At 47.8% G+C, this 27,174-nt stretch overlaps 1 protein-coding gene across 7 annotated transcripts in view; it reads right to left on the bottom strand.

The window, feature by feature from the left end:
* BCOR (BCL6 corepressor) overlaps window positions 1-27,174 on the bottom strand; it is a 61,623-nt gene that overhangs the window by 3,735 nt on the left and 30,714 nt on the right. For 3 of the 7 annotated variants that reach the window (XM_027885248.1, XM_027885424.1, XM_027885335.1), the window contains 6 exons: window positions 21,595-21,876; window positions 20,844-21,197; window positions 14,457-14,785; window positions 13,847-14,116; window positions 7,098-7,264; window positions 65-210 (listed from right to left, as the gene is read on the bottom strand). In XM_027885248.1, the coding sequence (XP_027741049.1) occupies window positions 65-210; window positions 7,098-7,264; window positions 13,847-14,116; window positions 14,457-14,785; window positions 20,844-21,197; window positions 21,595-21,876 (1,548 nt within the window). The remainder of the gene's footprint in view (window positions 1-64; window positions 211-7,097; window positions 7,265-13,846; window positions 14,117-14,456; window positions 14,786-20,843; window positions 21,198-21,594; window positions 21,877-27,174) is intronic. The other 4 variants (XM_027885503.1, XM_027885591.1, XM_027885678.1 and 1 more) reach the window with 2 other exon arrangements.

Below are 27,174 nucleotides of genomic sequence, written 5' to 3'. Positions count from 1 at the left end.
CCCCCCCCCCCCCCCCCGCCATTTGCCACGACCAGCAAAGCCCCCAGGCAACGTGGGCACTGACCTGTGAGGAAGGTCTCCATGAGCTCACTGTGGGTCATTTTCACGATGGTCCTCCCGGAGTAGGTTGCGAGTGTTGGATCAGCACCGTAAGACAGTAACAGGCGGACGATTTCCAAGTGGTCGTTTTCGACGGCGTCGTGGATTGGTCTGGAGGGAGAAACAGGAGGTGGGGGGGGGAAAGAAATTACAGCGTTACATTTTGACTCAACAGTATTATGCAAATGAGTTTGACAAGAAACTTCAGACTGTAGATCAAAGTTATTTATAGAAAGTAACACTATTAATACAGCTGCCAATCATCTTGCTGTCGGTTTTACTTGCACATCACCCCCTCCCCTCGTCTTCACAGTCAGACTGCTCAGGGCAGATATTTCTGTTACATCTATTCATTGCTGCACACATTTTGAGGGCCAGTAAAATAATTACACCGCTGTAACAGAAAGCAGGAGTTTGTGTGAAGCCTCACAAACATAATTTTGCTGCAAGTCACTCTACCGTTCCAAATCTCTGCCAATTTAACAGCGTGTTGTGGAGTAAGGCTCGCTCAGGCTGCCTCTGGGCAAGCACGGAAATCAGTTACCCAAAGCTCCTAAATTATGTACACAGAAATAAGTTATGAAAATTTGCTAGGAATTAAACTTCTGCACAGAATATCCTCTTTCAACAGTGCTTGTGAATATATTTGCAGCACAATTCAACCCTCCTAATCAGAGAATAGAAAAACATGTTATTTTAAGTGTAGTCCACCCAGAAATTAACACATTTAACGTGGCCTGAGCAATCCATACAAGCTCAGACATAGATTCTGTGAGCCTACAGAAGGATTATTCATTAATACACATGCCTGCAATTCCAGGTTTAGAATTCCTTATCGCTAATTATAAATCGCATTAACTTTTGCCTTTAAAATTGATTATACGTAACGGGGAGTTGTCTGGGAGTAGAACATATTACCCTTCAGACTAATGAAGATGTGTCAAAAGCCCATCCTTTCCTTAGACAGCAAAGAGAAGAGAACTGAAAGGGGAGTCAAATGCATGGACAGTTCAACTCAGCTCAGCACTCCTCCTTTAGGCTGTCAACACCACTGCCCCCCAACAAAGCTTTCAAGCTCTCAGAGAGCTTGTATTAAAAGGCAAGGAAGGACTTCAACTAGGATCACATACTGCCTTCCTGGAAAGCTTTCAGAATGATGTTACAAGGGGAAGTCATCTGGAAGCACAGCCAAGCAAACCTCTCCGCTCTGTCTACTGATCTGCCAAGCAACGCTCGGCTAACAACCAGGGCTTAAACTCCCTCCTGAGAAGAGGTCGTGTCCAACCACTCCTTCTGCCTCACGTGGCAATGTTCCCTCTATGTCACCACTCTTTTGGCATGAACCGGCATCCACATGAGCTCAGGGCAGAGGAGGGGAGGATCAAATCAGTCAGAAGAGGACGGCAACACCACCGATTTCCCATCTATCGCATAGCACTGCTGGGAGGAGAGGGAGGAGGGGGACTCTGACACATCTCAAAAAGATGCTCCAGATGTGTTTACTCCAAGTACTTTCCAGTAGGGCATGACTTGGGGTGATTAACATCTGTCACATGTGAAGGGCTCTTGCTTGCCCCCATCTTGCTGGGAAGCTGTATGCCATTCTGGTTTTACATATGCACGATATATTGACATGAGAAGGTGCACTTGGGGGCTTTGCAGCTCATTCCCTTTGGAGAGAAGGCTTATGCCATGCTGCCTGCCTCCTGCACATCCCATGCCATCAGTGAAGAAGCAGGTGATCCTTGAGCTGCTGACTGCAGTCCTTAATCCAGCTTGTGCCAACCCTCAGAGCCCTGGCACCAGAGAGCTCAAGATGTGGATGCCTCCCAAGCCCAACATCCTGTTCTCTGGAAAGCCACTTTAACATTTTAAGACCAGAGAGGTCCACGAGGATCACTTGCAAAGGGGTCAGGATTTCCCTTCTCAGTTTCTGAGGGAACATCCCTTAACATAACACTGAAACTACACGATGCCTTTGAGGCGGAGCAGTGCCGGAGAAGCCAGCATTCCCGGGATCCCCCACAAGCCTCACCCTCCCACCTCCACCTCCTGACTCAGTGCTTCCGCACAGGGACTGCCGCAGCACCGCGCGCCCACGCGGCAGCCGGAGCATCCAGGATCGGTGCTGAACATCCCAGGCAACACAGAGCAGGAGGGAACAAATAACAGAGGTGCCGACACGGAGGCTGAAGGAGTATCGGGTGTTTCTGGCTGTCAGCAGGCGTCTGAGGCCGGAGCTGCCGGGTCACGGCACTCTGAGCATCTGCAGCAGGAAAGGTCAGCCTTGCTGCAAACCCTTCTGTCCCCCACTGGGCACGGAGCATCCCTGGCTGCAAGTCTGGCAGCAGACACCGGGAACAGACGAGAGTTACGGTTGCTGACAAATCGTGCATTTTTCTTCCCCCACTCCTTCACTTTGCTGGAGTCTTTAATTTTGCACAGTTTTAAATTTTGTTTCAGAATTACAATTTTCTGGTTTGGGGAGGGGGGTTGAAGAGTGCTGAGGGATTATTGGCATGTGGGTTTTCTTGTTTGTGTTGTTTGGGGTTTTCTTCTTTCTAAACTGACTTACCTAAGTGGCTTTTGAAGCAGTAATGAATTCAAGATGATCCCCTAACTTATTAAAAACAGCATCTAAATCACCACTCAGTGTTTCAACTGATTTAACGACACTCAAACGAGTTTATTAAAGGGTGCCTGGGCATTCCCCAGGAAGGAAAAACTGCAGCACGTGGGCTGTAACCCTGTGATGGAACCTCCCTCTCCCTTTCTACAGGTCACCAAGCCCGGTGTGGTGGTGCAGACGGACAGAGGCAGTAGGGCAGGCAGACCCACCTTTGTTGTCTAAGAGTGCACAGGGAGGCTTGCCCAGGCATGAGAGGGGACTTTATAGAGGCATGGGGAAGGAAAGGCGTAGTAAAGCCGTGCGGAAGAAGGAAGAACAATAAATAGAAGGAAGGAAAGAAAACACTGGCAGGGAGGGGGAAGAAAGAGAGATTCCCCATAGATAAGTCAGGAGAAAAAAAGGCAAAAACAGAACACTGACAGACTCTTTCACTGGCTAGAACAGCTTCTTGGCAAGCTCACGAGCGGGGACCATGCAAAGGCACAGCTATTCGTTTGCTTCTCCCAGCAGGGCCAGCAGAGGAGGGAGTATTTTTCAGTCTTGGCAGAGTTTAACCATCCTCTTTGTAGGATGCAAAAGCGACTATTGGAATAGGCAACTTTTTCAGATGTCAAAAAAATAGATCCCTGGGAGTCCTCTCCTGGGCTGCTTTGCCCATACAATCTTTTCCGCCCTGAGCATCGTGGAAATAAACACTCTCTATCCCTAATGGTACAGTTAACGTAGTGCAGCTCGTTTCTAAAACAAACCCTTCAAAAGGCCCCAGAAGGATCTGGGGACATTCGAGAGCTGCAATATCCTACAGAAGACACACATCTCAACCCTCTCTTGTGTACTGTCGAGTTCTTCCTACTATTTTTACAGCCACTACAGTTAGGAAAACATTTCACTGGGGGTTTATCATTCCACTACCAAAATTATAAACTACTTAGACGCTCCCAGCCATTCAGGCACCACCAGAATTTTCCTCACTGCAGTAAGAGGTCTTGTAACTCGCCGAGCAATACCATATTCTGCCGTTTTATTTTTATTTCCATCCACTCCGTTACACAACGCTGCCCCTCAGAAGAGGCATGGCACAAGTTGCAAGAGGGCAGCTACGCAGGCTGACTCTTCTTTAACGCAATTTAGCTGCTGGAAGGTATGGCTCTGCCAAGACCAGATGAAAGGACACAGGAAGAGAGCCATCTTGGCATGGTCCTCCCAGGGAAAAAAATTAAAAAAGGCTGAGCTCCTCAGCTGCCAGCAAGGAGGATACAGCAAAACTGGCTTCGGAGAGCAAATCTAGCGAACAAACTCTGGATCAGCGCAGGGCCCTCGCTAACAGGCAGGGGATGCCTGTATTTTTGGCATGTGGCTTTGTTTCTATGCTGGCACCGGTTCAGCTAGGGCACGCTGCAGAGGTAAGAGGAGAAGAACAAGGAGATAAAGGCCAAAGACACTCCAAACATCCTCGCTAATGTCTGGCACCGGTCCTCGAACACCCCTTGATGAGCCACTGCACTTACTGGGGTCCTGTCAGGGAAGGGAAGCGCTCAACTCTTAAGCACGGTCTATTATTATTTATAGGTAAGACGATTAAGAGCCCTTAGTGACTGCGAACCTCGGAGACAGGTCTTAAAGATCTCCGGGTTCTACAATAATCTTTGATTAGGCACTAATTGAGCAGCAGAGTGCTTGTGTATTCAGGGTCTGCAGGCGCTGCATGTGGTCTATCAGCAGAGTTTAAGGGGGAAAACATCGAAGACCAACCACATTTAGCCTGGCCAGATGTGCTGTGAATAGGGCAGAGAGGGACATCCTGCGCTGCAGGCAGAGCCCCGGCACCGAGCTGAGGGTGAAGGGGAGCTGAGGGTGAAGGGAAGGACTGCACCACACCTACACCCCCAAACACTGTCACCTCCTTGCACTGCCACTGCAGTCTGGTGCTTTGTTTCTGGCTTCACCAAGATTTCTGACGGTATTAGGAACCAGAAGCTGAAAGCCTGCCTAACCTACTGAACTTAAGGCAGACTGGCTGCGTGGCTACATAAAAGTCAACACCAAAGCCAGAGGCTCAGGTATTTCCTTCGGTCCCAGAACACACACGTGCAAAACCAGCACACTGATCAGAGCACCTGCTGCACTTCAGGCAGGACTGGAAGGAGAGATGCACTGACTCTGCAGAACTTTACTACATCCTTCACATTCACATTTTTTTTGTACAGACTAAAGACACATCCTCACTTTTCAGTGTCCTGCAAAAAGCTGACCGCAGAGGCAGCAAGTAACACAGACCGAAGCTTCAGGCAGCTGAGATCCAAGTGACATCCCAGGCTGACACATTAACCAACAAGCACATGCAGTTACATCACTCCTCTGTGCTGTTTTGTGTTAACTGGCTGAACAAAACTACACACATTCACTGTTACTGTCTGAAGGCTTAAAGGCTTTCAGGTGAGGTGGCAGAGGGGACAATAAAAACCACATTTGGTGTCGTTAAAAAAGCAGGGGAGGGAGACAAGTCTTTGATGATGGGTTTGTTTGGGGTAGTTTTTTTGTTTGTTTGCTTTTGAGATTTCAGTATTTTTCTAAGGGTTGAACATGTTTAGGAATTTGAATTTTACATTCAGCACAGTTAAGGAAGACTGACACATCTTTCCTCCTAAAAGTTAAAGGAGAAAAACTTCAAGAGAGAAATGGGATTTGTCTTATGAATGTCATGATTTATTCTACAGGCACAGAGAAGTCTGGTCCTGCCAAAAGGAAATGGATACCACGAATTGAAAGTTCCTTACAGAAGCTTCTGCTCTCTGTCCTTCCCAACTCAGGGCATCCAGACCACCTTTCATCTGTATATTAGATGTGTTTTAGATTCACACTGTCTATTGGGCAGCTTCCCAAATGAAAACTAAGTTTGTCCTCAGAAAAGAGAGGTAACAGCAAGCTGAGTTCTGACATTACCACCTATGATCAGATCATCATTACGTTCACTTCTAAAATGCATTTTCCTCAAAACAACTTCTCAGGGTATACTAGCCAAGTTTCTTTCTTGGAACTCAGCTCCATCTGTGAATAGAAATCAAAGGTGGACTCCGAACTGGTGGGTGATTAAGACTGATCAGAAACTTCCTGGGGATAATTTTCTATATAGGTTATTCCAGCAAGTGAGACAAAAATAATTTAGGTTTCTTTTTATGGCAACTCGCCGCTGCTGCACAGGTCCTGTATTAAAGCTGAAAGCAGCAGAAAAAGAGAGGCTGTTTGGAAGCCTAGAGAACTCAGAATTCTTACAAGAAAGCAAGAGACAGAGGAGGAATCCAGTCGGGCCTCAATGTTTCTCCAAAAAGGCTTCCTTTGGGCCGTGATGGGCCGGTGATGGGCCGGTAACAATGGACCATCATGAACTTTTAATGGACCATCCTAACCAGCCCTCTTTTTGTTTTCCTGACTCCTCCCTTCTCGAGTTAATAAATAAAGAGCTTAAAAACAAAAGAAGCAGGCTCTTACTTACGCTAATTTTACCTCCCTGGCTATTTGGATGGTGATAGGGAATGCGATAAACCATTTAAGATAACGAGCTGCAGGAGATTCAGAGAATACAAAGCGACCTGTCTCCACAATGCATAGACTGAAGAACGTTCTGCATATGCTGAGGACAAGTTACCCCAAGGTCAGTCCCGCAGAGGTGGTCAAAGAGGTACTTTAGGAGATAACACAAGAGGCTTAAAAAAAGGTGGGAGCAGCATTTTTATCTCCACAATGCAAAAAAGAAAGGCTTGCTATCTATTCTGCCAGCACAGGAACTAAGCATCCCTACCATTCTGTGAAGGAAACTAAAAAAGGCTAATTCGGGATTTTAAAAAAAAGTAAATCCGAAAAATCAAATGAGCAGATAGTTTAACAGTTGAGCAAAACAACATTTTTGTACAGCATATATAGGACTTGCACACCCGATCGCCACAAAAGCCTGAAGTGCTCTTTAAAGTAACCCTGCTAACAAGGCAAAGCCCGCTCTTTCGGCACAACTCAAAGGAACTGGAGGGCACACGAGCAGGGCTGCAGCTCAAGCGTCCCTCCTTCCTGCCCTGAAGCTGGCAATTTCACTAACTAAAAAAAAAAAAAAAAAACCACCAGAAAACCACCAAGGCACAACATATTAAAATTCCCAGAAGAAAAAAAATAAAATTACACTGAACTCGAGCCACGACAGAAGCGTGCCCGCACTGCTTTATCAACTGCATGCCCAGCGACCAGCAACAAGGAGGATCTTGGTAGCTTTGAGTGTTTCGTGCAGGATGGGGAGGGCGGGACAAGGGGAGGATAATGGAGAGGGCACAGAGGGAAGGGGCTGGGGTGGTGGTGACCGCGGGCCAGGGGTGCTGCTAACCTGGTTCCATCCTGAGCGCTGCAGTTGACATCGGCGCCGTACTCGAGGAGATGCCGCACGATGCTCAGCCAGCCTCTGGCACAGGCCTCGTGCAGGGCACAGTAACCCGCGTTGTCACGATGATTCACATCACACGCCTTGTTTTCCAAACAATACAGAACCACTTCCTGGAAACAGGAGGAAAAACAGATGCATCAGAGTTATTCCTTGCTGCGTGAACGCACAGGTTTCTCTACTTGAAGGAAAAGAGGGGGGTAAAAAAAGGCCAAAAGATGAAATCCCTGTGATACGTCCTCTTTGAGATGGGTCAGTCAAAAGGAAAATAGAAAGGGGAGCTCTTGACAGTCCTGTTTATTCAGAGAGAGAGAGAGATATGGCAGAGACCACAATTTCCCTGAGCAGACTAGTTTGGGCAAAGCGACACCGAGAGCTCTGCACCTCGCAGGGACCTTCCTGAAACCCGCAACCTCAGGAATCAACACAGAGGGGGAATGTGCGAATTCTGCAGACAAAACCCATAACCTTCCACTTCTCAAAACTTCCACACGTAAAGCTAAGCTGGAAGGTTTTTTTACTTTTACATCTGCGTTTTTTAGCAGAAAATTCTGCAAGCGCAACAGCAGCACAGCCCGACACAGTCGGTTCGATTTTAAAAAGAAAAAGTGCGTGACCCGAAACAAAAACACATTTAAGACACACAAAGGATGGTTTGCTATCGGCAAACAAAAAAACAGCCCGGCTCTATCAAGATCGGGGAAATCCCATTTTCATCCACCCCGGTTTTCTGCATGCAGAACTAAAGCCAGGCGCCAGGTTCCAGTAACGAGCCCGGCACCGCAGGAAGCCATGTGGATTTAACACGATTCATCTTGCAGTCAAATATACCACGCTCGAGAGCCTAGGCCAGACTCGGCTCTATGCTGTCCTGCAGCCTTGAAACAATGACTGCTCCATCACTCATATAAAAATTCAGGATTGGTGCGAGTCTTTCTCGACTTGTGTCAGACACAAAAGGAAGCGAAACAAAACAAACCCACATTTCTAAGAGACGCTCAGGGTATAAAACAGCACCCACGTTCCCAGATTAGTGGTAACCATTAATTTTGCATTTGCTCCTCTGGAAGGCTGAGTGACACCCTTGCAAAGCCAGGTACAGCATGGAGAGGGGGAGTGTTTGCTCTGCCAAAACAAGAGAATAGAACAACATCGGGTGCGACGCATTTATTCCTCCCGTTTCAGAATCTACCGGAAAGCCCACAATAATCTGTGCTCTGGGTGTACCTGACTCGAGAGCCGGTATCCAGGATACAGCATGAAGCTGCTCTTTTAGCAGGCCCTCACTAACCAGGCTAAAGCCAGGAGCTAATGAGCTGCCTATCCCAGGCACCAGAGCATCCCCTGCACCTGCCACCAGTGATGCACCCACCTGTACCTGATTCACCCACCGGTTTAACCTGGGACCCCCACAGTACCCCCTCTCATCAAACAGAACAGGGCTTTTTAAGGTTCCTGTTAACCAGCCCAAAGGCCAAAAATTGGTCCAGAACGGATGTTCTTTACCCTGCACATGCTCAAGCTCATAAGGAAGGGCTGCGCAAAACTATACTCTGGAGGTATGAATTTTCCTTTAAAACCAGACCACCCTGCCAGGCAAATTAGCAGATGGATATAGGTAGCAGAAACAGCTGCTGTATTCAGCTCTGCTTTTAGCAGTTACCATTTAAAATAGATTCTGTAACTCAAAATAAAAGACCTTTCATCTATTTTTGTAAAAAGCAAAGGCTCGTCCTAGGGTGGAATACCTACTACTGGACAAAAAGGCTAATTTTGTCGGGCAATTCTGTGTTAAGAGGCTATAAGAAGAATGTCATTAACCACAAAATGTAACCATAAAGACCATAAAACTCTACATTGTTAATTAATTAAATGCCTCATTGACTTTTTTTAACATGATTTATTCAATTTACAAAAAAATTAGCCATCGTTGCCGAATACAGGAACATGTGGTGCCACAAACACACTTTTGGTTTCACAAGCATTTCTTGCTAGCATTCCCAAAAGGCTGTGAGAGTGCCACAGGGCAATTTAATGTCTGCTCAGGTGCTCTATTTAAACCAGCAATCTGAAAATCACTTGCAGTTAATCCAAAGAGGCAAACTAGCACCTCACCAGCCAAGGAATGTGCCACTGCCTGCAGGTTGTTAGCCAAATTGCAAACAGCAGCGCTAAAATATGCAAATATGCATGATCCATCCTCATCTACGAAGAGGTGTCCTTTGCATCAATCTCTCCCACCCAGCCTGTACTCCACAGCAGCAGCTCCCACTCCTTTTCCAAAGGAAGAGGTCAGCCATCCCCCTGCACATCCCCCATGCCCCAGGCATGCATGTTGCCACCAAGATGCACCATTCCCCTCCATCCAGCCTCAAAACACTGCCCTTGGGTGAGGCATTCTATGCTGAGCCTTAACACTTCCCCACAGCACCACACCAAACCCCAGGAGTGATGCCCATTCCCACGCAGGCTGCAGGAGCCCTAGGAGAGCAGTGCAAGGGCAGAATGATGCTCAGGAGCTCCTGTGGCAGTGACACAGGAGATCCAGGGCCAGACCCCTGTAAGAGGCATATTCCCAGGGCAAACCCTCCCCCCATGCCTGGATAAGCCCTACCTTCATGTGCTTTTAAACCCCCTGGAAACAAATACGATCTCTCCCCCACCCCCTATTGTACACCACATGTTCCTCTAATTTCACTGCCTTCACAGGAAGGATTTAATACCAAAGTGACCAGAGAACTTTGCAAGTTCACTGTCGTGGTTTAACCCCAGCCAAGCACCACACAGCTGCTCACTCACTCTCCCACCAGTGGGATCAGGGAGAGAATCAGAAGTGTAGAAGTTGGAAAACTCATGGTTTGAGACAAAAGACAGTTTAACAGGGAAAGCAAAAGCTGTGCATGCAAGCAAAGCAAAACAAAAAATTAATTCACTGCTTCCCACGGGCAGGTTCAGCCATCTCCAGGAGAGCAGGGCCCCATCACACGTAATGGTGACTTGGGAAGACAAATGCCATGACTCCAAAACGTCCCCTGCCTCCTTCCTCTCCCCGCTTTATTTACTGAGCATGATGTCATATGGTATGGACCATCCCTTTGGTCAGCTGGGGTCAGCTGTCCCAGCATTGTCTCCTCCCAGTTTCCCATGCACCCCAGTCTCCTCACACCAGTGTGGCAGTACAAAAAGCAGAAAAGGCCTTGGATCTGTGTAAGCACTGCTCAGCAATAACAAAAACATCTCCATACTATCATGTCGGTGTTCAGCACAAATCCAAAACACAGCCCCACACCAGCCACTGTGAAGAAAATTAACTCTACCCCAGCCAACACCACCACATCCAGATACACACCAAAAAGCGGCACAAAGACAGCCAGTGTTTCCTCTCACATCAAAATCATTACTCAAGCCTTTTTGTAATTTCTTTCCCCCAAAAAAGACTCTATGCTTCCTGTAATTCCCTCTTCACGAAAAGTAAATTACAGTTTTAAGACTACCATTATCTCAAGTCATTTATTTCAAATGGGGAAAACAGAATGGATTGGAGAGTGCCCATACACTGGGATGGGTTGCTAACACCCTGCCAAAGCAAGGACTGGAGTAGAAGCCTAGTGAAGAAAAGGCAAAACTTCAGCAGCGATTTCCAGCGCCTAGGACCATTTGCTGCACCGTCTTTAAGTAGCCTTGTAGTCTGCAGCCCTGCAATTTATCTGACCAGACACAATCCGCATCTGTCCTTCGACGTTTCACTCTCGCGTCAGCTTTCACACGCAAAACCGTAACCACTTGTGTCGTGCTCCCCGCAATGATCTGGGGCACATCTGTGCTCTGGCACCGAGAGCAGGGCAGAGGCACATAACCTGGCAGCATTTGGGCTCCCCGTGGATCCGGGAGTGGCATTTACAGCTTGCCAGCACCTTTTCGTGCTGAAGGTGCCAGCACCGCCTCTGGGTTTGGAGTGGGATCCCTGCACGGCCTCAGGGCATCCCTGCTGCAAAGGCAGGCGGGCAGGCTGCCAAGGGCAGGCACAGGCTCATCCGGTCTCAGGGCACTACGGCATTCCTGCCGCTGCCAGGGCTCGGTGGTGCCCTGCGGTGCCAGCCACTTCCAGCTCCGAGTCCTGAATCAGCACCCGGCGTCCCTTTGCGAGCTGTGATGCAAACTCGTCTGCCTCCCCTGCCACCGAGATGGCACGTGGCCACGGGGCTGCCTTCGCTGCAGCTATGGGGAAGCCCTCATGTGCCCACCACAGGTTGCTGCCCTGTTAACAGGGATGGCAGAAAACAAGACAGTTTGTGCGCAGACCTGAGCAGTTGTCACAGGTCACAGATCAGCATATTACCTCGACTCATCCAGATTTCTCTTTTCATTCTTTAATAGAGGAATTTGTAACTTCTTGACCAATCTCATATTTTCTGGAGACAGAGGAAATTCAGCTCTACTAACTGCTGTAGTCTCATCATTAGCAAGAAAAACACCTCACCTACAGAGTTTCCACAGCTGATAACAGAATCAGCTAGGTTGGAAAAGACCTCTGAGATCACTGAGTCCAACCTTTGACCTAATACCACCTTGTCAACTATACCACAGCACTAAGTGCCACATCCAGTCTTTCCTTAAACACCTCCAGGGATGGTGACTCCACTACCTCCTTGGGCAGCCCTTTCCAATGCCCAGTCACTCTTTCTTTGAAGAACTTCTTTCTAATATCCAATCTAAACCTCCCCTGGCACAACTTAATACTGTGTCCTCTTGTCCTGCTGCTGGTTGCCTGGGAGAAGAGATCAACCCCTACCTGGCTACAACCTTTCAGGTAGCTGCAGAGAGCAATAAGGTCTACCACAAGCCTCCTCTTCTCCAGGCTAAACACCCTCAGCTCCCTCAGCTGCTCCTCATTGGACTTGTGCTCCAGACCCTTCACCAGCCTTGTTGCCTTAAAAACCATCACAGCTCACCACAGGCCAAATGAATCCCCAACAGGATGGTACAGCCTCCCACTACTCTGAGCCTTGAAAGACACAGACAATGTCAGATCCAAGATCTCAGGTGCATAGACCAGGCCCTTTCCCTGCCCCCACTCAGCTCTCCTGCTCCTCTCTCCACCATCAACAGAAACCGACTGCTGCCAACACCAGCTGAGCAACCAAATCAAATGATCTGAATATGTGAGCCTATTAAAAACAAGGGTGTTCACTTGAACTTTTGGGTGAATTCAAGTCAGAAAATCAAAATCCCCCATCAGCTAATCACGAGAAGGCATGGGTGGCACACAAGGTTACCCCCACCTTGTCGAGCCTGGGTATCCCCAGCTTTCTGCAACCAGCCAATGCTGCAGAGAGCTCCTGCTGTCAAAGGAATGGAGAGAGCCCTGGGCCCTTGCTCGAGCAGGACATCACCCCATCACTAAGTTTTGGAGCTGCTCCCATTAAGCTGGGCCCAGTGGAGCCTGCTGGGCACAGAAAGTGAAGTGCTCAAGCATATTCACCCCGACAGAGCCCCACACAGGAAGAAAACACACAGCGATAGCTCGGAGCACATCCTACAGCACATTTTGACTTTGGATCCATAGAAAATTAAACCATTTAAATTACGGAGAATACCACAGCAACGCTGTAACAACCACTTCTCCTTCCAGCTAGAGCTGAAGTGCCCTGGGTTAGAAAAAGCCTTTGTCTAGGTTAAACAAAACCTTTCCAACAAACCCTGCCTTCCAGAGCTGGACAAGGCCTCTCTCCACACAAAGCTCTCCAGCCATACAAAGGGCATTTCAAGGTTTCAAGCAAATTCCCAAGGCTGGAACGGCCCCACCTGGACCCGGGCTGATGCCACCTTCCCACATGGGGCTCAAGCCCAGCTCTGAGGTCCAGGGAGCCCTCCTATCACCACGGCAAACCTTGCAGCTCTGCCACAGGCAGCGGTCGTTCTGTGCAATGAAACACCTCTGTGCAAGACGTGACGTCGAGCAACAACGGCGCTCATACCTACATGCCCATATTTCCCCAATAAAAGCGTTCTTCAAAACAGCAGAGCTGAGGGATTCATCGGTTTCTGATTTTTGTAGCAACAGGGGGCCCGTTTCATTAGACAACATTGTTCCAGCTACGCCAAGCAGCTCCAGACTCGGAGCATAAAGCATGCAGAGTGCTCCTATGATGCGTCTGATCATGCAAGAGGACACTCCAAGCGCTACATCCTGTGTCACATACCAGATACTCCTTGGAGAAAAGAACAAAAAATAAAACCCTTCTCCTAAACTACACGCTCTTCACTAACAACAAAAGCAGAAAACATACAGCTCATTAAAGATCACCATAAAGATTACTTGGGGGAAAAAAAAAAAAAAAAAGGCATTCGTTCTGTTTGCAGATGGTTTATATTTAAAGGGAAGTGAGGGTTACCAATAAAACTTTACCATTTGCTCACTCCCACAGGATGCTGCTCACCCTGTGTCCCTGCCAGCTGACCCAACAGCGGTGGGGACTCACTCCCGCAGCAACCTGCCTCCGAACCCCCCACACGGCAGGGAAGGGAACGCAGCAGGGGAAAGGAGGGGGGCGGGGGCAGCAAATTCAACGACCACACCGAAAGCTGCCACTTCGCAGAATTTCCACCGATAAAACCGAAAAAAGAGCATTTTAACTTCCAAAATAGAAGAAACCAAACCATCCCCATCCCGCGGGGCGCCGGGGGAGCCTTACCTCGTACCCCAGGCGCGCCGCCCGCTGCAGCAGCGTCTCCCCTGCGTTCTTGTTGACAATGAGCCTCCGCGCTTCGGGCGGCATCGGCCGGCTCGGGGTGGTCTCCTGAGGGGGGCTGGCGATCGGCAGCTGCGAGGGCTGTGAGACGGGTAGTAATGAGGGAGTCTGCTGCAGGCGATCGTACGGCTTCTGCTCGTACGGCTTGGCCGGCGAGGAGTCGCAGTCTGAAGTAGGCTCCGGTCGCTTCCTGACTTTCCTCGTTACCGTTACCTGTCAAAACCATTACGGTGTTGGTTTTTTTTTCTTTCTATCCTTGTTTTTACAGCACAGCAGTGGGACTATATTTTGCCAGCAAAGAATTACTCTTTTCCACTCGTATTTAATTTTTTAAGAAAAGACCCGCTAGAGATTTTAAACACAAGATGCCTCACCCCCTGCAATAGTGCTTTTAGCTCAGGTTAAGAAAAACAAATACAAAATGTGCAAAGCATCCACGGATGAAGCTGAATGCAATCCCTGCTACCCTGCATGCACGACAGCGCATTAGTTTTAAGTAGGCTGGCTCTGCCTTTTCAGAGGCCGGTGGACAATTAAGTCTAAATAAAGATACCTTATCTTCAGCATTTTCGATATCTGTGGTGTCATCCCCTGTCAGAGATGACCTCCTTCTCCTCTCCTGCAGTGCCAAATGTTTTGTTTTACACTGACGTTTCCCTGATGGCTTCTCACACTCGCTGTATTTCTGCAGCAGAGATGCATGTTGGAAATCCTCCTCTTCGTCTGTGTACAGCCCATCTGTCTTCCGGCTTTCTTTAATTTTCTGCTGTTTGGCAGCCAACCTCGAGGCTGGAGTACAGCTTGGCTGAGCCTGCCTTTTGCTGTTTGCATTGGTGGATGAAAGGCTCTTCATGTGCGGAGACACCGGGAATACGGGCAAGCCTAAATGGGAAGGAAAGGCATTACACATCGCATGGTGCGTTAAAAGGAAAATGCATCGCTAGCACTTAACACAAAGCTCCTCGACTGCTTAAGAGATCTACAATTACATTTTCAAATCATTAATATTTTAAGTGTTCCACATCCCAACTGTAAATAGCGTCTCACCAGTTGACGTTAACGTTAACAGTTTATCAGGCCCTAATAAAAATCCCTGAACGAAGCGCCCCGTGCCAGGTGCCGGGGCACGGCCGGGGACGGGCGGTGGCGGTGCCACGCCAGCTCGGCAGTGCCGCAGCCCGGCCACCACAGGCAGAGCGGAGAGAAAAACTCGCCTCCTTACCTGGGAACTGCTTTATCTGATGGGGAACCAACTCCTCCGGCAGCCTGGGCCCTGCTGGGCTTGTCTGCTCTTGGCTCGGTGGGGTGTAAGGGCAGACACAAGGATGGCGAGGGAAGAGGGGAAGGAAGGGAAGAGAGGTGGGAGCTTGGATCAGGTCTGAATGGGACAGCACAGGTGGGGACACTGAGCTTAGCCCCAAGATGGCCATAAGACAGGGAACATCTCAGCAGCATCCTGACTTCAAAAACAAGCCAAGAGAAGAAAGACTATTCAAGGAGCTGTCTCTACAGAAAAAAGACTACTCAGGGAGCTGTCCCTACGGAAGCTCTGTGCAAGCTCTATCAGAAAGCACAGGGATTTTGCAGAAAAAGCAATTGGATGTGTTTTTCCGAGAACTCCATCCAGAACTGACTCTTTTTGGGACAGTGAGGTCAGTGCTCTGCTGCCCATGGCAGAGTACTGGCAGGCCTGGGTTTTCTCCAGGGGTTATAGCTCCAGCAAGTTGGATCCCACAATCTGGGCCACATGCAAAAAGCATGGTTAAGTTTTGGGGTTTTTTCAGAGTGCAAGCAGGTTTACAAAAAAACAAGGACAGGAAAGTTGACTTATTTTTATAGTTTGAATTTCCCTTAGGAAGAGAATTGAGGTGACCTCAGAATAAACTCCTCTGCAGAAAAATTAAAGGTTGCTGGAAAGGAAGGGAAACTTTGGCCAAACAATACCACACCACTGAGGGAAGGTGCAGAAAAAACCGTGAGTACTTGAAAGAGGCTCCTTTGCTCCAAAAAGTCTCTGAAGTGAAGCTACTTTCAGAACAGAAGAGATGGCAGGAGCAAATAAGCAGGTGCTCAGAGAAGAGACACCTTTATTTAAAGAGATCCAGAGCCAGCTGGTAAAAAAGAAAATAAAATCTAGAATCCTCCTGGTGGGCAGTTTCACACTTTTGTCTTCCTTTAAATAGATCTGTGAAAGCAACTCACAGAAGGCTTTCTAGATTAGAGATGAAAACAGAAATCCCTCAGTTCTTTCGAGACACTTTCTAGAAAAAGACGCATACTGTGGCTTGCCAAGCAGATGCCAGGGAATTTATGGGACACATGATGTGCAGATTGTTCAGCAAAAATCCTGTAAATTTTTCAGCCTTTGCAATCCTGAAGGAAGGCGCCCAGTCGTAGGCTGAGCCTACGGATGCAAGGCTGTCTTTCCAACTCAGTAGACAGCATGAAGTAAGGAGTGTTTAATTCTCCCATTTAATCCCAACTAACCTAACTGAAGTACCACGTAAAAAGCCCAATTCCAATACAGAAGTATCATCATTACCCGCTTAATCACTTACTGAAAAAAAAAATTTAGAAATATGGAAAGCGGCAGTGATGAGCTCTGGTGAGTGCAAACGGAACAAACTGTTGCACATAGAAAAGCTAGAAGAGAATGAAAAACTCCCAGGTCTGGAGAAGGACAGAAATACTGAAAAGATGGAGGTAAAAAACACAGGAAGGGAAGCCTATCTCAAAGAACTGCCTGCTTTCCCACGCAGAGATGCCGAGGCACTGAAAGCAGAAGTCTCATCACCACAAGAAAATGTGTATTCCCACCTGCAAGCTTCATGTAAACTGTGCTCCACTCTGACCCTCCACTGTGGTGGTGACAGCAGGCACCAGGGTAGAAGCGCGCCGGAGCTAAGAGACGGAGAGTAGCTACGCTATGCCCAGGAGCTTCAGGATCAATAACACTGCAAGAGGCCAGCACCACACTGAACAAGCCAAGCATCAGCCTGGGAAATGCAAGACAACACTGGCAGAAAAGAGACAAGTGATTAAACCTGGAACCTCACCCCATCAGTCTGACCTCATGAAGGGAGAAGAAAAACAAGGGTGAGCAGGAATATCCCCAAATATCCACAGGAAAAAAAAAAAAAAAAGGCAGCCAAACCAAAAACCCCCAAAAACCCAGACCTCTGACCGATGTGGGTTGTGGCAAGTCTGACTCAGAACAGGACCTGTCTCCCTTCCCACAGGAGCGGGATGCAGAGAGGTCCACACGGAAAAGCAGCTGCTGCCGCGTCACCTGAATGCTCGGCTGTTCAACTCCCATCCCAGCAGCTGCCTCCTCCTGCCTGCCAAGCCAGCGGCTTTCACGCTGCCTGCAGCCCGAGGCAGCTCTGAGGGGCTGGCAGAGGCTTCCTAGTGGGCAAGATCCTCCTGGTTCCTCTCCTCAGGGCTTTTGGTTCCACGCTGTTTGGGTTTTCTCCTTACACCAGGTGAGAAGCTGTGGCTCCCTGGGGGACCATCCAAAGAGCTGGCTACTCCACCACCAGCAGCACGAGGTTATAGCTCAGCTGGGACCCCAGCAGAGACCGTGGCTTTTACCTTGGTCATGGGTCTGGGTAAGTAGCACGATGCCCTGAGGTTGCAGGCATCCCCATGCTCACGGACCTGCCATGTCCCAGAGACTCTGTGTGGCAATGCCACTTTGCAAGCGGGATCACAGAACCATAAAATGATTCAGGTTGGAAGACAGCTTAAAGATCACCTAGTTACAACCTTCCTGCCATGGACAGGGACAGCTTCCACTAGGCCAGCTTGCTCTCAGCTCCATCCAACCTGGCCCTGAACACTTCAGACATGAGGCAACCCACAGCTTCTCCTGGCAACCTCTTCCAGTGCCTCACCACCCTCACAGTCAAGAATTTCTTCCTAATTCCTAATCTAAGACTGCCCTCTGTCCACTTAAATCCATTACCCCCTTGTCCTATCACTACATGACCTTGTTAAAAGTCCCCCACCAGCTTTTCTGTAAGTCCCCTTTAGGTACCAAGAGGTGCTATAAGGTCTCCCCAGAGCTTTCTCTTCTCTGGGCTGAATAACCCCTGACCTCATTGAAGAGGTGATCCAGCCATCTGACCATCTTTGTGGCCCCCTCTGGACTTGCTCCAACAGGCCCACGTAAGAGCTGGATGCAGCACTCCAAGTGGGGTCTCATGAGAGCAAAGTAGAGGGGCAGAATTCCCCCCCCTCCTGACCTGCTGCCCACACTGCTTAGGATGCAGCCCAGGACATGTTTGGCTTTCTGAGCTGCCAGTGCACATTACCAGGTCATGTTGAGCTTCTCCTCCCCAAACATCCCCAAGTCCTTCTCTGCGGGGCAGCTCTCAATCCATCCTCCCCTGAAATTATTTCGGGCAAGTCACATGCCAGCTCTCATGGTTCTGGCACTGACCGGGGAACAAAGGGGTGACAGCACGGTGGCAGCTTACAATGCAACACGTGACTCCTCCCACACTAAAATCCCAGGCTGAACACAACTGGAGCAACAAGCACAGAAGTCAGAACCCTCCTTGTTCCCAGAGATTTGCAGGCACAGGCAGCAAATCATCCTGCTGTTAGACTAAGGCTTCACAGGCATAGAGGCAGACCTCAATGTCGTGCTACGGCTCACTGCTTGATATACAACCAGCTTCTCACAAGCAGAGACTACCACATCTGCATGCAGTGCTTGGACACAGGGAACAGACGTTCCCAGCTCCAGATTAAAAAAAGAAAGCTGCAAACGACAGTGTGTACTCTCACATTGACAGTATCTGTTTGTTTAAGAAAAGTTTGAGGACTTGTCCCAAGCAAGATAGACAAGCTGCAAGTCTCTATCCCGATGCAACTGTCACACAGAGGATGCTCTGTCACACAACAGGGAAAAATGTCCTCATCCTAGTGAACTATGAACATGGAGATTCAAAGGTCTGCACTTCAACAGGGCTGCAGGAGCATCAGCAAAATAATCTGAACAATCTCCAGTGACCCTTTACAATGAATAGCAAGGCATAATTTAGTCAACTTTATGGTTTTACAGCAGCTTCCAAAGCCAAGAGGTTTTTCATAGCCAAAAGGCGACCAAACCTGCATGCTGTCGGAACGGTGCATAAATCAGGAACCACCTCTTTTTCTTCCCTTAGGTCATGCGCTAGAGAAAACCCGTCAATGCCACGGGAGGCATTGCAGGGGAAAGTGAGAGTGTCCTTACACAATGCAGCTTCTTGTTAGTGACCCTCGTTTAATCTCTACAAGGTACCTCTCTCTGGAAGTACAAAGGGGGGCAGGTGATGGGCAGGGGTGTGTGAGCCGATACCATGCTCGCCAAGGCAGCACATAAAGCAAGGAAGTAAGAGTCAAAGGAGCTTCTTTTAAATCAAGTTTTGATCTCCCGCTCCGCAAATCCTTTTGGAGAACCTTCCCCATCAATAAGCATCAAAGTTCAAGGTTTTTTGCCCTCAGATAATCCTACTAAGGGGAAGGATGTATGAGGAGCCTTAGGACCGAAGACAAGCTGATACTTTTGCCTGTGACTGTTTTGGAGACACTATCCAGGAAAACTCTCACTGGCACAGGATCATCTGGACTCAGTCCTTCCCATGATATGGGATAAGAGGATCCACTCTCTTCATGCTTCTCTCTTTCAAGGGGATCTCAGCTAAACTATAGGTTAGGCCAACTGGAGTGTGAATGTCTTCCAGTTTGATGAAGGTCCCAGGTTTGTCAAGGAGGAGAACGCCCAAACATCCAACTCAGAGCTCCCCCTCCCAGAAACAGCCTCTCCTCAAAAACAAGCAGAGGACTTAAACAGGCAAGAGGAGGAAGGAAGAAAGGGTATTTACAACCTTTTACCTGAAAAGTCAAAAGAGGAGAAAAAGGCTTGGTGCTGTGCCCAGAGGAGACAGGGATTCACAATCAGGTACAGGGGATGCATGAGGGGATTTGTCATGTGGGCTGCCTGATGCTGTTCCCCACCAGTTCTCCAACTAAGTGGCAAAATCTAACAGGGAAGGAGAAAAGCTTCAGAGTACAAAAGGTGCTCAGGGGCTTAGGACAGTAGGGACACGAGAGTGACCTGTCCATCCCAATGAAAATTTGTCAGATTGTCTCCACGATTCCACTCCCGTGGGACGGGGAACTGTCTGAAATGGGAGAAGAGATGGGGAAAAGGAAAAAGTGGAGTTAGGGAGAAAGAAGCAGCCAGAAACAAATCAAGGAAAGCTGATGTGCTTTGAGGAAGTGACACCTTAGGAGAAAGATGCTGGGAAGATCTCTGCCAAGGGGCTGGGAAGTGGGGTGACAGAGGTTTACAGAACATGCTCAGGATGAACCAGCAAGGCACCCTCATCAGGAGGAGGATGAGCTCTGCTCTTGAGCATATGGCCTGGGAAAGGCAGGGAAACCCAGCAGTGCTGAGGGTGCTGGAGGGGTTGGGTTCCCAAGATCAAGAACTGCTATCTGTGCTGACGCTGTTTCAGAGGCTCAGAGGCCCTCAAATACTACGTGTGGTTAAACATCCTTACATGAACTAACAGCCTGTTTGCTCGCTCCCTCCCTCACCCAGAAGCATGCCTGCATTTTATGCCCCCCCAGCTCTCCTCTAGAAACATAAACTTCATCTTTGCATCATCTATTGAAGTATTTAAAGCCAAAACACACACACACACACACACACACAAACACATAGTTACACACACAAACACATTTTCTTGTCTGACAAATATCAGCTACAGTGCAATTCTTAAAGAGGAGGTGTCAGTCCTTAAACAAATGGACATCTACAGAAATATATATAAAACTTAGAAAGAAAAGAAACAAAAAAAAAGCTCTCGACAACTCCTTAACATCGGTGGCAGCATGCGTCACTGTAAAGGCTAAAGCCGGCTGGTTTCCCTAGTAAGTCTCTGCATACCTTGTTCATTGTCACTTGTTTTGAGGGACTCTTCAGACCAACTTCTATTGCTTTTGGCCTCTGACCTTTTCTTGGTGTGCCTTTCTTCTGTGAAGTCTTTGACCTTTGCAGTGGCCTCTGGCTGAACAGCCTCAGCTAAATCTTTCCTGCTTTGCCGGCCCAACTTGCCGGACGGGGATCTCTCTGGTGACACCTGCTGCTCCCATAGTTCCCTAAGATGCTGCAGGTGACGCTGCTTTTTGGGATGGAGCCCTGTTAATTCAATGCACACCTTCAGGTTGGTCACCTCATTACAATTGGGCTCTTCTAAGTGGTTAGAGGAATTGTTTGTCATTTCCCTCTCAGGCCAGTCATCTAATGGAAAAATAACTAAAAATTAATCAAAAAGCCCCCTCAACTTAAAACAAAAGCTACATTTCACTTTCGGGGCATATAGTCTCAGCTTTACCACCACACTATGCATTTTAAAGGTTCGCTCATTAAGGGTTACATGCACTACAGTAACTTGCACTGCTGTGGCTACAGTGTCCAATGACTAGTGCTTTATCCTTATATACCAAGCTTTTTATATATACATATATATATACACATATATATACATACATATATATACATATATATAATTTAAAGTGAAATGACAGTGCTCACATTAGTAACTAGCAAGTTCAAAAATGGAAACACATTAAGCCAAAGAGACATTCCTTTCACAAGACATTCCTTGAAGAGAGACCAAAGCAAAATGCTGTCTTACCTTTGGAGTTCTTCTTCTTTTTTGCTTTTGATATAACTTCATCCTGCAGTTCATCCACAAAGCTTTCATTTTGGCTGCCATCATTTTGCACTCTCTCACCAGAGTGTTTACGCTTCCTGTCCAGACGTGGACATGAATGTTGGCCAATTTCTTCTGTTGGCTGGTCTTCCGCTTTCTCATATACAGAATGTCTCTCTAAATAACATTTCTCATTTGAGAGATCTTTTTCCTCTGGAGTTTCAAGAAAATGACCCCGGGTGTTTTCTGTACTAGTAAAGTTACCTAAAAATAAAAAAATAAAAACAAACACCACAAGACCTAATAAATACAACACAATTCATTGTGAGAAAGCTTTGCTCTCTTATCTCCTCAATGTCATCTCCACCATGACTTATGGCTCATGAGACACGCAAATAAACACAAAACTGTACTTTGGAACAAGTCTCCTCTGGTGAGCCTAAGGCGGCAGTTTTCTCAGCAGTTAAGCACAAAAGCCCCAAAAGCACACTACTTTGTGTTGTTTTTACATTAATTTAAGAAGCACAATTTTCACAATACTTGTATCCATAGAAACATCACAATATGCTTTTTTAAATAAAGAAACATCTTTAGACACTGAAAGCAGAGATCCTTTTCAGAAAGCATCCTCACCCCCCAAAACCGTGGAAAGTAACAATCCAAGCCCCACTTTGCAACTTTGTTTTCAAAAATATCTTCTGATGATAATCCTTATCTTTTGCTAACTTCTCCCATTGAATTGCAGAGTCTGACTTAAAAGCATTGGTCCCTTTTTCTGGAGATAAAAATTGGATAAGGAACACACACACACAGACACAGGAATACCACTAAGAATAGCTGTGATATTTTGCAAAAAGCGCTACTTGAATCCAAGGTTATAAAAAGGCTTCCTCACTCCAAGTAACCAGCCAGTCACTGTACCTCACATGATCTTTGTCACCTCCTTTTAAAATAGACCTCACTTTTTTCAGGGAATATTTCCAGCAACAGCAAGCGGGTGAGCTCTGAAAAGCTTACTAGAAACTAGTCTGACAAATTAGCCACAAAAACACCCATGTTGCCTTGCCTGCCTGAACTTCAGCTTCTCTCCAGTACTGTTCGCCCAAATTCAGCAACAGCTTAAGCAGTTTTAAATGGATGCTTGACTTAAAATTACACTTAATCATCGTTTTGAGTAAGGTGTTTTTTCTTGGGTTTAACCAAACTAGCTGAGGCATGGTTAGGTAGACGTGCAGTACAGACTGTAACACAGATAATCAGCTTCCTATTTACAATTCTCACAAACAAGTTGGTTTTCCCATGCGTTTTAGCCCTCCTGGCTGACCAATACCTTTCCTGCATCTCTGCTGCTGTTTGGCAAACTATGCTCCATCCTACTCCCCCACGGTTCACTGTCCCTTTTCCTATTTCTCCTTCTCCCATTTACCTTCCTGCAAACACATCTGCTGGTTTCCTACCTGGACTCCTGGCAGCTCTGTTGTCCTTCCCTCCCCCAATCCTCCTTGTCCTTACTCAGTCTCCTTCCCCTACAGCCTGGCCTTCAACTTCTGCTCTTCCCCCTCACCAGGGCAAACACTGCTTCCCTGCAGCCCCACCACAGCAGCATTCAGGCGCTGGCAGCCTCTGGATGCAGCCCAACTCTATCCCACCTTATCTTGAGAGCACCCTCCTACAGCTCTGACACCACCTTCTGATTTCGTGACTGTCCTTGAAATACCTGTTGTCAGCAATGGAAGGCTGAGGGGGGGAGGGGGGAAAAAAACTCCTCTGATGAAATTTCTCTTCACCGCAATTTGGAAATGGCTCCAAGTAGCACCAAGGGCTCCGGAGATGTTTGCAGGCACCAGAAGACACCCCACATCATTTTTACGCTGCTTGGAAAGCTGCCTGCAAGGCTGCTTATAAAACAGCAGAAGATATTGGCCAAGAAAAATCAAAACACAAGTTGACTCTCTGCAGGCGAGCGGGACGCTCGGGCTGTTCTGCTACTTGGTGATGCTCCTCTCCAAGAGGCTATCTGGCCAACACATGCTCCCCTTCAAGATTTTAAAACACGCTCTGTCACACTTCTTCCGGTCAACAATGCTGACATGCTCCAGAAAACAGGTATCTCAGCTTACTTTGACTGTGCCTCTGAATTGCCATGTCCCTCCAAACCAGGATGACTCTGGCAACACCCCGTGCTTGCACATCTGGCATGAAGATGCCGCCCCACAGCTGCACCCTATAATACCACCAACAGCACCAGCAGCCCTGTTCCACACAGCATAAAAGAAGCCGGACTGGACACGTTTTAAGTATCACTTTAGAAATAAACGCTTCTATCGGATTTCATTTTACATTTTTAATGCAATGTGCTATTTTCCTCCTTTCATAAGGAAACACTATACTTCTGTGGTCAGTTTCCCTGAACAGATCAGGTAAGGACACTCTCAGCCACGCTCCTGCTGTTTAGAGCCTTCTTGTCTCCAGCAGTACCAACAGCAACATGCCACGGTTCATGCTGAGAGTCTCTATGTCGGGATAACTTTCCTGCTCCTAACACTGTCTGGCCTGAGAAAAGGCAGGCACATCCTGACCAATTCCCAGAGAAGCTCTTGCAGGGTCAGAGGAAGTAGCAGGGTGTAGGGAGGGGGGGGGGTGATGGTCTTAATCTTTACAGCTTGCAGGAAACAGCAAGCTAATTCCAGCCTGCCACCACCGAACGCGACCTGCAGCAGATTAATTCCTTCTCTATCTGCTAGAGGACTTGGCACACGGATGCTGAGCGCTGCTCGCTCAGACTGTGCTAAAAAAATAAAAAGGGGAGAGACCTCACTAACAGCTTGTCACTGTCAGCATTTCTCCAGGGCCCCACGTGCTGAGGAGAACACCACACACCTACTGAGGCTCATCCCAAAGGCCGTCACTGCCAGCAGCTCTTGTGACACCTTGGCCCCCACGCTCCGGTAACATCCGAGAGGGACCCCTCAGGGGACCAGAGCTACATCTCCTCGGCTGCCGAGCCAGAAATCCCTCTCAAGGACCGCCCGCGGCACACGCGCCTGTGAAATCCGTCCCGCTAGATGCAGTTAAGACCATTAGAGAAGCGGCATCTCCGCACTCTAATCCCGGTTGTGTAATCATCCTGCAGCAACACGGGAGGACACCGGCAGCGCGGCCAGGAAGGCGCGCGGGACGCGTCCTTGCCTCTCTGCTCCGACGCCGATGCTCCCCGCCTCTCCCACAGCCGGATTTCCAATGCCAAAGGACAAAGGTCAGCCACTGTTCGGGACACGGCGTAACCCACAGGCTGTCAGGCTCTCTGCACAGCCTGCACGGACACGTCGCATGCCCAGCGGTTTTTCCCTTTGGCACAGCAGCCTCGCGGAGCACAGGCTCTATTAATATTTTACCACCGGGTTCCACTCTCTATCCTCAAACTGTTTTGCAAGCAACCCAGGTCAGACACGATGTCTCCCCGAATTAAGATATAAATGTCAACATGAGGCACAGCAACGTGCATGCCCGACAACGATGAGGAGAATGTACGCGTTTTTGTTCCCACCAACCCCTTCTTGCTCTGTGTATCTACAACATCCTTTTCTCTGCCCGAGGAAGAAAACAACAACAAAATACTCGGGAGTTTTTGTATTATCATTATTCAAACAGAGATGAGGTAGCAAGAAACACAGGATAAATGCTGAGTTCTCATAGCAACACACCTCTGTGAGTAAGGAGACTAAACTCTTAAATTGTGTTCCTTCCTCAAGCCTCCAGCATTTGCCAGTCTCACACCAGCTGTGAGAACCAGCACCAACAACTCAAACCATTTCTCACCGACATACCAAACCAGAAACAAGGAAGAATTAATGCTTCTTCACATCTGTTTTCTGCCTGAAGCAGTAGGTCCTTAGCACATGGGTTACAATCTAACGAGAAATGGTTACAAACACGCACAAACACCCTACCCCAAAAAAACTTACTTTCGTTTTTCCATCTTCCTGTCCCTGTCAGCTGCTTCAGACCAAGCCCTCCCGTGCAATGCAAACAAGGAAACACATCTTAGTGTTTAAGCTGCAATTCTTTTGTTCAAATAACATGGCAGCTAAAAACAGCCTTTCCTCTTCCCAGGAGCAACCTCTCATTGCGCTCACTTATGCAAGGCTCCCTTTATTCATCGAAGAGCGGTAATGACTATCCAAATGCTAAAACCCAGTATTCAGCACAGACATCACAACAGTAAGAAATTCCCTAAGACGTCTTCTGTATTCAATTTGGAGTATCCCATGGGGCAGAGGGAACCCAGCTGATTTCCTTTTCCCCTCCAAGTACCTCTGTTTGGAAGCTTTCAGCATTTGTTTCCTTCTGCCCAAGACTACCACACTGCACAAACAAGCAAACACGAGTCTCAATGTACAGACTTTTCGGTTTCTTCTCTTTTTATTGCACTATGTCCCATGGCAGAAAGGTAATAACTGACCAGAGCAAAGGACATGTTTACTGTCTCCATCTTTCATTTGTTCCAGTATACACACAGCCCAGCAAGAGAAAAGCAAAGCAGGGGATTACCATGCAAAGGGACACCAGTACCTCTCCCAGCGCTGAAGATCAATAGTGTAATGTGCTTTGGCACATCACACCATTTACCTTCACACATAGAAACTGCTTTAACTTCTTCCTCATGACCTCATGCCTTAAGATCAGGCTTCTAACATATTGGGGTAATTTTTCCCAGCTAAGGCTTAAACAGGCAGTGTCTTCCTCCCAGAAAATTAAATGAACAGGCAAAATCATGCTCCCCAGTCAAGAAATTCACAGCTTGTAGAATTTATTCACTCTTTCACACTCGGGTATGATTTTCAGTTCTAGGAGAGCTTTGTTACAAACCGACATGCGATCATCACATGCCCGTATTGATGCGTGTGTCCGTGCCAATAGCTTAAATCACTTGATCTCTGAACAATCCTATGACTCATGACATATGCATCCCATAATTTATCATGTTTGTGCTATGAAAATGCACCAGAGCAGCATCGCCTCAGCAACATTTACAAGTCACCTTGGCAACAAAGCAGCTTCACGGCTGCTCTCAGATGCCCGGTCTCAGATGCCCGGCAAAACCTAAACGAGATGGGAGAGAGCTGAAGCACTTCTACTTTACTGCTTGGCTTTAATTGCTCATTAATTAGCTAACATGGCTACCTCCCTTATATTGGGCCTTTAAAAAAAAAAAAAAAAAAGGCACAACAGGAAAAAAAAAACCGTAAACAAAACAAAAGCCCACCTCTTTCACCTTTCTCCAGAAGGTACAATGAAGCTTAAGAAGACTCCCAGTACAGTGCAGCAAAGCCATGCACTGCCAAGTCAGAGGAAAAGTTTAAGGTATCGGGTATTGTGCCCTCATTTCCTTCCAAGGAAGTCTGTACATGTGCAATACAGCTAGGGAAAAAAAAAGCTGTTTCCATCCCATCAGATGCCTCTGTAAGCATCACCTGCCTGCGTTATTTAGCCCTCTGTGGCACTGGTAGATTTAGAGGAGCCAAGGGGCCGAGCAGCTGCCAGGGCCCCGATCAGCTCCGG

The sequence above is a fragment of the Empidonax traillii genome, unplaced genomic scaffold, assembly GCF_003031625.1.
Source record: "Empidonax traillii isolate 1590-97213 ecotype Southwest subspecies unplaced genomic scaffold, ASM303162v1 scaffold1:size7828297, whole genome shotgun sequence".
Taxonomy (NCBI): domain Eukaryota; kingdom Metazoa; phylum Chordata; class Aves; order Passeriformes; family Tyrannidae; genus Empidonax; species Empidonax traillii.
This window is presented reverse-complemented; position numbering and strand designations above follow the sequence as displayed.